This window comes from Prinia subflava, chromosome 11 (assembly GCF_021018805.1).
Source record: "Prinia subflava isolate CZ2003 ecotype Zambia chromosome 11, Cam_Psub_1.2, whole genome shotgun sequence".
In the NCBI taxonomy this organism is placed as follows: domain Eukaryota; kingdom Metazoa; phylum Chordata; class Aves; order Passeriformes; family Cisticolidae; genus Prinia; species Prinia subflava.
This window is the reverse complement of record NC_086257.1, coordinates 1,981,339-1,993,876: the sequence shown is the minus strand read 5'-3', so window position 1 is coordinate 1,993,876 and position 12,538 is coordinate 1,981,339. Positions and strand designations below refer to the sequence as shown.

Here is a 12,538-nt window from a genome sequence, read left to right as displayed (position 1 = left end):
CAATAAAAATATAAGCAGATATGCTGCAAATAAAGCATGTGCTTGGGAAATAGGAGTATGTATTAGAGCTTGAATACACCTTAGGGCAAAACCAATCTATTCTGGAACTTAAAATACCCAAGATACAACCAATGTAAGACACAAATGGAACAGCCTATTAATTCTTGTAAGATCAAATGAACTAACACTAGTAGGCAATAAACCAGTTATTTAAAAAGCTAAATGGCAAAGCACATGTTTTGCTCGAGTTTCCATCCCAGTGTAGTGTAAACATTCATGCTGTGTTACTTCTGATACCAAAGAACAGTAAGTAGCTGTATTATGCAACACAAATTGCCAGGTTTGGTGTACTGGCTTCTATTTTTATTCCAACAGGGCTCCCTGGAGTAAGGGGGATACAATAAACATTTTCTGTAGTATTGCTGCTCCCATAGCCAGCTCCCATCTGCAGCTGCAGTGTTATGGGAGGAGGTTTCAACCCTAATGCAAAAGCTCAAATAAGTCAGTTAAATGCATCTTCTCATTTTCCAATGAGCCCCCCACTGACTGCCCAACTGCTTGGTGGACTTGTCTGCAGCTTTTGCCTACACATGGTTTGTCACCTGTGAGCCACAAACCTGAGCTTTTTTCCAGCCCCAAACAGAACTAAAGGGTAGTTGTGCTCTTCCATGACAACCAGACACTTGCACCAAACCCACGCCCTCTTAGGGGAATCTATGTGAGGCCTAACATCCTGCTTTAGTTTCCTTCCAAGCTGACTGTTTAGCATAATACAGAATAATGTTTGTTTCTGCTTAGGAAGAAATTTCATTAATTCACTATAAACATCAGGCTACAGTAACTCACAAATTTGTAATTTTGCTAATCTGGAAACTCCTGGATCATTTTACCTGAAACTGAATGCAAAGACACACAAGCTTCAGCTGAGGCAGAACACAGCTGCTCACCCCTCTGCTGTGTAAGCTTCCCTGAAGACATCAAAGCCACCATCAGTCTTCTTTGACAAGTCTCCCTTAATTTTTGAGACCAGCTCAAGACCTGGATCTTGTTTTAACATGAAACAGAAAAATCAGACTTGATCTGCCTCAAAGCTTGATCTGTATCAGTGAATCTTCTCTGAAAAGAATTTCTACCCTAGGAGATAGTCACAGAATAAGCATGTCCTTGTAGCCCAGCTACAAGGTGCAGAACCAACTGCTTCTGGAAAAGGCCCCTGCTGTGCCCTAGAAAGGGAAATGCCAGAAGATCTAGGGCATCCCAGGTCTTACAGATTTGTGTTACAGGCATGAGATACTGTCTGATCAGTGGCTGGGGCAATGCAAATTTAAACAAATTTTAAATCCCTGCGGTTATTCTTGATTTTCTGTACCTGCAAGAAGATGGGCAGGAATTCCCATTCTTGGGCTAGATACATATGTCAGGGTAAATTTACATTGTTAAACTGAAATCAAAGGAACTGCAGTGATTTATAGGAGCTGAAAGTCTGCTCCAACATTTCATACCTCCAGAAAAGTACCTTTATTTTTGATTTCTCAATTTTGTATGTATGGAGATTGTAAACAGTTTTTTGAGATCTTCTTTTTTGAAAGATCAAATTATTTTTCTCAGTATTCTGTGCATTTGAATAGAAAATTACTATTTACCTAGAAGCTTCCTTGCAAGATTGAAGCAATCTGGTTTAATTTCCCCAAGTTTAACACTGTGTTCTCAACTTCTGAACTGCATATGCGTATGCAGAAATGTGAAAATTACACTAGTATCTATATTCTTGAAGTCTTACTGCTTTCCTTTTTCATTACTGAATAGAACAGGCTACAAATCTGGGATACTGTACTCATTTATGGGAAATTGGTATCAGACTTCTTCCATTTTAATGGCATTTAAAATGTCAGTAACTATTTTAGGTGCAAGAGCCCAAAAGCCTAGCCTAGCTCATAAGCCCAGAAGTTGTACGAAAACGTGCTTGTGCATTCCCCAGAAAGTAAATTTTACAACTGTGTATTTGCAAGTTCACAAAACTAGCAATGCATTTATTTTTCGAATGAAATGTCATACCCTATAGAATAATTCAAACAGGTGCTAATTAGGTGTACAAAAAGGCCACTAAGGACAATTTATATATCCCCCTGCAAGAGAAAAAAACCTGAATAAATATTAATTGCTTATATTATGCAACTAATTATTTTTCAGATGGCACTAAATTAACTGCAAGTATTATAATTACAAAATACTGGGTAATTTACTAAAGATTAATTGAAATGATGGAGTGCAAACAGCATAATTTTGCAAGGTGGTATTAACACTTGCTGCATGGAGAAAAAGAGACCAGCGTGGTTGGTAGTGGGTATTTAATGAAACACTTCAAGCACATCAGGAGAGCACCAGTGGCCTCTCTTTGATGTGCTCTTCTCCTGGAAGGGTATTACGGGATTTACACGGGAGAAAGTCCTTGTAGTGTTGGTAATGACCAGAATGCCTAAACCAGTCTATTTTAAGGACAGTGACATGGAATGACACAAAAATATTGCATCATGGTCTGTCCAGCAGCCTCCTTTGAAAGATGCAGCAACTGCAGCTGCTTCCTGAGTAAGGACTGAAGCAGCTGCACGTGCAGTTGGAACCCGTTCCTTGCAAACAGCAAAAGGACAGCCACTGCAAGCAAGATATTGGAAATATCACTGTGCAGCAATAGCTTTAATTCACTTTGCTGAATTCTGTACCAGGTTCCTGCACAGACTTCCTGCTGTGCTGTGTGAAGGTGGGATGGGCATGAACCTGCAGAAGGGAGAGGGACTTGAAAAATTTTTCTAGTCCATGGATGATTTCTTTTCTAGTAGTATTCTCTATGTTAAATGCAGGATCTTTTCTGTATTTATTCTCTGCTTATTACAATCTCTCCCCCAGTATTTATTTTTTGGTGCTTAATATTTAATACAATTGAAATGTAGTTATCTAGAGAGTGACAATGTAAAACAGAAGAGAATTCAGTATTGAGAGTAATTCCAGACTTCTGAGGTAATGAGAGGAAGATATACTTGTGTTCTTTTTGACGAACACATGCCAGAAGAGTAATGACATTGACTGGAAGATGTTTCACTTTCACTGACACAGATGCCATATGTCATTACAAGAAGCACTGAGAGTAGTGAAATGCTATAAATGAAAATAAATGCTTTGTACTTATGGCCAGTGGTAACATTAGGCACTTTCAGTGTGCAAGACAGAGAATGTCACCTACAGATCTAAACTTGATCACATGAGGAGACATGAAGAAAGTATGTGTATCAACTGATTTCCACTTTAAAATGGGTAGACTGCTTATCAGCTTAAAATAAAAAGCTGAAATCCCTTTGACACCATACTAGCTAGGAAATTTTGACTGTAAACTCTGTTTGATATGACGAGTTCCATGCATGAATGTGGGAACTTTCTGGATTTTTTGTCCTGCTCAGTATGTCACTTCAATGTGTGTTTCTTCTCACTTGAATAGACCTCGCTGAAACCAAATAATGTGCAATACTGAATATCTCAGTAAATATGGGCAAAAAGGCTTGACTAATATAAATCAGGTCTGTACACAACATCCATTAGGACAACACAGAGAAGACTCATACAGGATGAGAGAGTCAAATTTAAAATTTTTCTCTGTGTCGCAGTCTTGTTTTCAAAAGGGAATAGGGCTGTTTTAATCACAGATCTGATTTAAGAGATCAGAGAGATGTGAATCTCACAGCCAGATACCCACGCACGGAGCCTCTGAAGTCAACGCAGCTGGACAGTATCATTTGTGTGCCCTTATCAAGCTCTGACAGACATTTTTACCTCAAAAGGTTCATTACTGAGAGATCAGAATCACAGTTCCTTATGTAATTATGAAGTTGCACTAGAAAACAGGGCACAGCACTGAAATGTGCAAGGCAGAAAAGAGTGCGAGAGGCCAGACTGTGCAAAGCATCTAAACTGCAAAGAAAGTCCAATTCCTAGCAGGTGGCTGTGAAGTTGTCTGAAAGTGCAGTCTCTTGATTCTCTGCTGCTCTTTGCCTGGCCAGACTCCAAGAGATGATTTGGAGAGGTGTAAAAGCTGCTTGAAATTAGCTGAGAACACTGGGCTCAGGGCAGCCAGCTGGAGGCTGCCGTGCCCGGGCACCCTGCAGCCACCCACGCCTCTGCCCACCCACGCCCATCCTCCCCTGGTGCTTTCACAGCCAGGAAGGGCACTGGAGACCCACAGACCTGAGCCTCTTGCAGAACACAGAGCCTGAAGAGCAGTGAAACACTAAGAACCGACACTGTACCCGTGGCAGCTTTGTCTGATTTGGTAAAAAGCCTGCATCACTCCCAACAGAAAATTGTACGTTGATTTTACTCACAAATGTATGACAGCAGTTACTTTCCAATGCTGGCATTCAGAAATGTGGGCACAGCAAAATACTCAAAGAAAGTCATAGCAAAACAATAAACAATCAGAAAGCAGTGGCTAAATACAATTCGTAACTGTTAGGCAAGGCTACAGCAATGCTCTTAGACTGGTACCTTATTTTACACTGAGATTACACAGACAAGTTCAAAAGTATTTTGAATTTAGACCTTTGTAATTACATCATAATTACAGTGTCCTGGGTAACAAACTAAGACTTTGTAAAGCAGGTATCTTATTGATCTGAAAATGAACGTGTCCTTTATCTGACACAGCCAGTAGCTTTTGCCTTTGCTGGTGTAGATGGTTTGTTTGATGGAAAACATTCTTTTTAAAATATGTAAATACAACTGATCCTGAGGGAAAAAAACATCATAAACCACCAGTAAAAATAAACTGTATTGCCCTTTAAAATGGCACCATTTTTGATGCTCACTGTGAACATATTTCACGCTGGTTTGACCAGTACTTGTCTTACAGTGTAGAAGTGTTTTTGCATGAAATGTACTAATTGATGTAGAGCCCTCTTCCCTCATTCTGCAGCAAGTCGTGTCTTACCAAAATATTGGTTGAGTCCAATGAAATAACTGATTCTATCTCACCCCACAATTTGAACTTCTTGTGTTTTGTTGCAGAAACTTTTAAAGGGTTATCTTGTTTAGCTTGAGAGATGAATACAAATATTCGCCAACCAATCCCCAAATCCAAACCCTTGATTTTTCAGAGGTTTCTGTTTAGCAAAATGATGACATTTAGCAACAACAAACTCCTCCCTGGGTGAATTATGGCATACTTGCCTCCTGCGGGCTTTTGCAGCTCTTTCTGCTGCAGCTGAACACATGGCTGGTGAGATGAGATTGCTGCTCAAACCTGTTCCAGAACAGAGCTCAGAAACACACCTGGCTCTGGCTGTTTGAGTTCCCTCTCTGCAGAGGAGAAAAACCTGAAAACTGCAACTGCACAGCTGACTGTGGCAGGACTGGAGCCGGGCCCTGAAACCTCCAGCCATAGGAATCCTGACGGGCACTTTCAGTGCCTGAGTGAAGACTGAGCACTGTGAGCGTGAGAACACAAATCAGCAGTCAGGCTGGCAAGCACCAGGAACTGCTCCAGGGAAGCCACAGGGCTTGTGTGAGCTGGGGGGCAGGTGGGGACTGTGAGCACCCGGGGTGCATTTCTGTGTGTGCACAGAGAGCTCCTGCCTGACTCAGCCATCACAGGGCAGGATTCTCTGAGTGCCAGGCATGACAGAGTCCTTCCACTGCTCAAGGGGTGAGACCTGCACACCTCCACAGCACTTTTCCAAAGGGCACCGAGAATGAATACAAGAAGCAGCATTTTTAATTATGGTTCCATAGACTGGTGCAGCTCACAAACCCTGGAAAACACAGGACAGCTATTTAAATACTTGTGGGAAAACTGACCAGACTGGGAAACATTCCTTAGGGATATTAATATCCATCTCATTGTGAAAAATCAGAGTTAAAATATAAACCACTTGATATTAATATATCTTCTCCATTTTATCTCCTTGTTTCAACATTAAAATCAAATTATCTTTTAGAAGATAAAGTGGCTGCTGCCACTTTAGAAGTACAGCCTTTGCAGCTGGGTGCATCCATGGTTCTGATTATACCTTTATGTTACAAAGATCTAGGAACCAAAACTGGAAAACTCAAGCCCCACCTTTGCAAACACAATTAGATATATTCACTGGTACTGTCTGGAAACGTGCAAGTGTAGTGAGCCTCTGTTCACTGATTGTCTGCTTGTTCTGTGCTGTTGTCCCCTCCTGTGTGGTGACACCCAGCAGTAAGCCTGGCCCATGGCACCTTCTGGGAGTCAGGCCTCTGTAATCAAAGCTGCCAATAAAATGCCTGCAGCTGCTTAGTGAGATACAGGGCTCTTCTTCTGAGTAACCTCAGGGATTGGGTAACGCCAAGTATCAAAGAGATGTTTTACAAAAAACCAGAGGCAAGTGTTTTACATTAAATCTTACAAAACTGTACATAAGAATAGTCTACAACATGAAAATGGCCATTAAACGGTTGTAATAGTTATGAAATGTAGTAAATATAACAATTCTAATGTTTCATATATTTATCATATTAATCACTGTATTCATACAGTTGTGTTTGTATACACATATTCAATGGCACTGTAAACAGTTGTTGGAAAACACACATTAACTCTTAACCCATTAGAAGTAAGTATAATACTTTTTCATCCAAAAAGTTAAAATGCATCAATGTATCATTGACTTAAAAAAAATAGCGTTGTAATATAATGCACATTTGACATTTTCTAGGGTAGTAATTAAGAGAAGAATAACAGAGAATGTCCTAGATTTCAGAATGTTTTACATTTACACCTAACGTGATACAAAATTTTAAACATTAAATGTAATTAAATAATACACAGTTTATGAAACAGTTGATTTCAGAGATCCATAATGCACAAAATCTAGTTAGTGTCTAATGGGCGTTCCCAATAATTTATATCTCTGGGACCTTTATGGAAAACTTAAGTTGGTTTCTATGTAACATCTCATAGGCAAAGTAAGTTTGAACTGAATAATCTTTTTTTTCCTTTAATTTTTTTTTTCTGTACAGAGCTGCATTCAAGTGGATAAAACATTATTATGTTTATTTATGTTTCCCTTTGCTGGACATTCATCCAATAAGCCTTGAGCATATGCTTAAGCATCTGGTAATGACATTTTGTGGGGCAGGGAAACTCACTATCTATGTCCCTCAGTAAACAAAGTGGTTCTATTTTTTCCACAGTTAAGGCAACTACACTGATATATTAGACACACCATATGTTTTTATGTTGCTTCCTACAATCTAAACAATAGGAGTGTAAAGAAGTTTCAAACATGTTTTGATCTCCTTGGCCACTCAGGAATTTCCTCAAGCTGGTAGAGAGCACTCACTGTACAGGGAGCAAGCTGGCACCTGGGCTGGTGGGAGGTGTCCCTGGCTGTGGCAGGGGCTGGGACTTGATGACCTTTAAGGGCCATCCCAACCCCATAAGGTTCTGTGATTCTGTGAGCTGCAGCACAGCTTGTTAACTGTTCACTAAAGAAAACAAAGTATGGGTTGCCTTGAATTTGAAGACCGACCATTCATATAACTTACCAGAAAAATTAAACAAATAAACAACAGCCAGTCAGAGTCTAGCAAATGAAATCGATAAAAACAGTAACACACACATACACAATTTCTGTGTTTTCAGGTATTTCTACCCCATAACTTAAGGTACTCAGACCCTTGTGATCACCCTTGCTGTACCTTGGGTGGGCTTTGCCAAAGGCTATCTTCAGACATTGTAAGGGATGACACTTGGTATCTGCCAACTCCAGCATTTCCCTTTTTATTTCTCCAAACAAATCACATCAACAAAGAGCCATTTCCATTTGTTTCCGGTCGGGTAAGGCTGCAGGTATCGGTGACAGTGAACAGGAGCACTAGCACAGCATCTGCAGGGCAATGCAGCTACAGGGGACAGTGCCACACGACTGCCAGTGCTGCCAGGACAGCAAGGGAGGGACTCGGGGCTGCGCTGCTCCCACTTCCAGTTACACTGTGTTTGGAGGATGACTTGACAGTGCTTGTGGTGGTTGTGGTGTCAATCTTTTTCACGGTTGGTTTTGGTTCATTTCTGTTTTCTGGATGGGTTTTCTTGTCCTTGAGTATATCTGAAAACACGAAAGTAAGCATGAGATTATTCACACATCTTTTAAACAGTGCTTGAACGCTTTAAAATATTGCTGGAACATTTTGTACACTCACTCAGATAACTGAAACATGGATAGACTGATGGGGCACTTGTACTCATGTTTTAGTTGGGCTCAGCACCCACTGTTGTGCTCAACAAGTCTTCTCTGCCTGCCTGGCTCTCCTTGGCTCCTTGCAGACACAGCCTGAGCAGAATATTAGGTATTCTGCATTGCAGTGGCTGGGCTCAGAACACGATCTTCTCTCACAGAAGTACCTGCAGTTTCACCTGGGCTGGGAACCAGCTCCTCCCTTAAAACGCAGAGTCAGGACTGAGTGCTTTTATAACACATTGCAGTCAAACACCCTCCAGGCTGCTGGGTTGCTCCAGGAGGCTGGATATTGGATTAACAGAATCCCAAAATGGTTTGGTTTGGAAGGGACCCTAAAGATCACCTCGTTCCACCCTCTGCCACGGGCAGGGACACTTTCCACTGTCCCAGGGTGCTCCAAGCCCCATCCAGTCTGGCCTGGGACACTGCCAGGCATCCAGGGGCAGCCACAGCTGCTCTGGGCACCCTGTGCCAGGGCCTCAGCACTCTCTGAGTACAGAACTTCTTCCTAGTATCTAACCTAAATCTCCTCTTTTCATTTAAAAACATTATCCCTCATCCTTTTCACTGTCTGCCCGTGTAAAGGGCCACTCTCCCCGCTTTTTGTAAGTCTCCTTTAAGCACTGGAAGGCTTCTCACTCCAGATACATTTTGATGCCATTCCATGTATTTTCATATAAAGAATTGGATTCAGAAGAAAGTAGGAGTAGTCCTTTATTGCAAAAGCATGGATTTTCTTTTAAAGGGAGAAAATAATAAATCTTCAGTTATGAAGACATTTCCAAGCTATTTGCAAATATTACCGAGACCACATTGCCCTTAAACCCTCTCATTGGCATTGTGGAGAAAAAACAAACAAACAATTTCATCTGCTGAAGGGATGATGATTTTATAGTCAATCTGGAAAAGCATACCTGAGTGCTTGGAAAGAACAAATGCCTACCTGGAAGAATTTATAATTAACAATAAATGTTCAGGTCCAAGTTTAAAGGATTTGTGATACTAATGAATGCAGCGCACATACAAAAGAAAGCGAAAGGCAGGGATTTGTAATGCAGATGAAACAGCAGTCCAATCTTAAAATGAAAACTCTGAATCACAGAAGCAAGTTCCTGGCAGAAACTGGGAAGATGGAAAGTATTCCAGAAATGTAAATGCAATCTGAGATCATTGTCTGCACGTCAGTAGTTCTGAACAACCATCAATAAATTCACTTGATACTAAAAATGAGCTATTGTATTGGGAAAGCACACATTGTTCTTTTGCCAGAATAAACTGTAAAAGAAATGCAGTGAATTCCTCCATTTTACCATAATATCAACATTAATTCTGGAGGAATGTGCGATTCCTACACCTGACTCAAGAGGGACTAAGGCATACTTTGGGAAAAGGGTATCCTGACATTGTGCTCCAAATTCTTTATGGCAAAGTGCAGGCAGAGCTCCTCTGTGATTCCAGCTTGCAGTGGAGCTCACAGAAAGGAGGGGGAGAAAAAGCAGGCTAGAAATGTTTAGAAAATATCAGTATTCTGAGGACATTTAAAGAAAAATGGACAACCTTCAGACTGTCATTAAAGTAAATTAAGAATAAATCATGGAAATAGGTGTGTTCTGACACTGCCTCGAGTCCTTTCCATCACTGTCACTCTCCTTTGCAACTGCAGGAAAGGCACTATTTCTCTGCTGCCTCTTATATCATCCCAGCCTGCTGACTTCAGCTCTCTGGGGCCAGCTGATTAAATTAAGACCTCTCTCAGGTAAATCTATTCCCCTCTTTCAGCTGGCCATGTCCAGCATTGTAACTTGATTGGCGTCTATAAATCGGACAGACTGAAATGTATTAATTCGTTTATTTTCTTACTATTGACTTTAACAGAAATCTAAGGCAAGATTTAATGCTATCAGAGAGACTGTTGGTTTTTAAAAGCTTTCCTTCCAGTGACTGCTTAATGCACTGCATAACAAGCGTTAAATAATACATTAGAAAATTCTGCCTTTCCAGGGGAAGCACTCCATTCTGAATTCTCTCTGTCTTCACAGCAGAGGATCTTCCGATGCCATTCATGGCCAATTCTAATTTGGGATCTAATTGTGCAAAACTGGCATTTCATTTAAAATAATAATCTTCTGTTTTTTCCTGTCTTAAAAACAAATAAAAATAGCTTAACTTTCGGTTCAGTTCAAAATCTCTTTCAATCCTCTATTTGGTTTCTAAGGCACAAATTTCAGCAGTGTAAAGATTTCCTGTTTTATTCCAGTTTCCTCAGTGTTCCTGTTGCTTACTCACTCCACGATTTTGGCTGAGAGACTCTGAGTTAAATGAGTTTTTCCTCTTCAATCTTTTTCTCTGAGTCAGAGATGGTTATATTCAGTCTACTACTGACATTCAAAAGGCAAAAAAGTACCGATCACGCTAGGAAAGAAAAAAGTGTTAGTGTGAAGACTAGCACAGAGATGAAACTTCAGTCTCAACACAGCAAACCCCAGATGTTCAGCACCCATGAATCCAGCCCCCGGAGCATGACTTCATAAAGCCACCCACAAACCCCACAGCTCTGGTCTGTTCTCCTGTTTACCTTCTGTGTTTTAAAGGCTTTATGGCTGCCCATTAGAAGCTTTCTCCATCACTAGAAACTTCCTCCCCCCATCAGTCCCTCTCTCCTTTCCAGAAATGGCACAGTTAAACTCTCTGAGCTCTCTGACAACGGGATGGCCTTTGGGCACTGGCACATGGATATTGCTCTGTGCTGTTTACTCAGCACTGCACCACAGTGGTGATACCACCCCTGCAGTCGTGGCTGTGCTGTTCCCTCACCCAGGCTCTCAGTGAGAATATTCAAGTGCTGCCAAGAAGGGTGCTTAGTGAAGGCAGCTGCCTGCCAAAGCAGCCCTTCTGAGCAGCCTTTCGGGACTCCTGCCGAGGACAGGTCTGCTGGGGTCACTGAGCTCCTCCAGGCCCCGTGATTACAGCTCAGCCAGTGCAGGGGATTGAGTCCACTTCCTCAGCTGAACTCTCCTCTATGTTAACTGCGGCTAAATTCACATCTTGACAGTATAAACAAAACACAGAATGAAAATGACTTGACCTCGCTGTTCAGAGTGTTCAGGATTATCTTCACCTCCGAGATGTGACTGCAGATTGCTGCCCAGGAACGCGCGTGCTCTGACGGCACCCAGCTACTCATAAATACCTCTGTGGATCAATACTGCTCCTCAGAGAGACCAGCTTGGGATGACAGGAGAACCAAAACCGTCACTGACATCTAGGACTGTCCATTTAGGAACAGGAAACCTCCCCTGCAGTGAGGGCTGATTGTGCCTTTCAAATGCATTCAGTCACATAAAGTACACCTGAATCGGAGGTAGCAAAGAGACCGGGGCAGAACAATGCTATTATCATTTCTTCAGGTTATTACCAGGTCATCAGACAGAAGGCCAAGTCATATTGGCACCTGAGCTGTCAGTTCCCCCTTCCTAGGCCAAATGATTTGCAGTTTGCTGCTGCTAGGGATTATCAAAGATATAACTATTTATTGGTGTACTTTCACGCTATTGCTCTCTAGTGAGTGGTACCAGCAGGGCCTGCTTTGATCTGTTCTTGTTTTCCACTGTCCTGCTAAGGCAGGAACAAGTTCAGCTACTTCACAGAAACCTCCTTCCATGTTTGTCCTTCTCTTGGTCTGGTTTGAGCTCAGTCCTTTCTCTGTGGTGGTAAATCACCTCTGCTCGTCAGGCACTGCGCTTGTGACTGCCCAACAGCCTGAGTGCCCCTAAGGCTGCACATCCTCTCACCAGACAGGTCCTGCCCCTGGGAGGGGAGGCTGAATGAAAACAAACCAGGGAGATCTGCCAGAGCAGTCCTGTAAATGTTAATTACAGCAGCCTGGTTTCTAATGGAGCAGGGCACTGACAGCAGAGAATCCATGCTCATCAATCCACCGTGCCCACAATGTGGGGATTCTGGACACGTTTCCATCAGTTTTAACCAGGAGCTGCTAGAGAGGACTTTCAATCCAGCTGTTTGGGGACACAAAAGCAGCAGAGATTGTTTATTTCTGCTTTCCCCACGTTAATTACATCAAGTCAGACCTGTCCATTTCTTTCTAGACTTCCATGCAAACACTGTGCTTTGAAAAGACAGACTGTCAGCATCTACGATAGCAAATTAATGCCTTGATGTTGAATGCCTCATCATGGGTGTAATGACACTCATAATGCAGGGCTGGAGTGAACTGGTCAGCACCTGCAGTTACTCTCCACATTGGAGCTCAGTTGCTTGATAAATTTCCC

The 12,538-nt window shown here is 41.9% G+C and overlaps 1 protein-coding gene across 1 annotated transcript in view; it reads right to left on the bottom strand.

Annotated features, from left to right (window-relative positions):
- Positions 1 to 3,151: 3,151 nt before the first annotated feature.
- The window catches only part of LOC134555926 (glypican-5-like), a 339,079-nt gene continuing 329,692 nt past the window's right edge, over positions 3,152 to 12,538 (bottom strand). Inside the window, exon 8 of the mRNA XM_063407996.1 lies at positions 3,152 to 8,117. Coding sequence (XP_063264066.1) covers positions 7,915 to 8,117 — 203 coding nt within the window. The 3' untranslated portion in view covers positions 3,152 to 7,914. The remainder of the gene's footprint in view (positions 8,118 to 12,538) is intronic.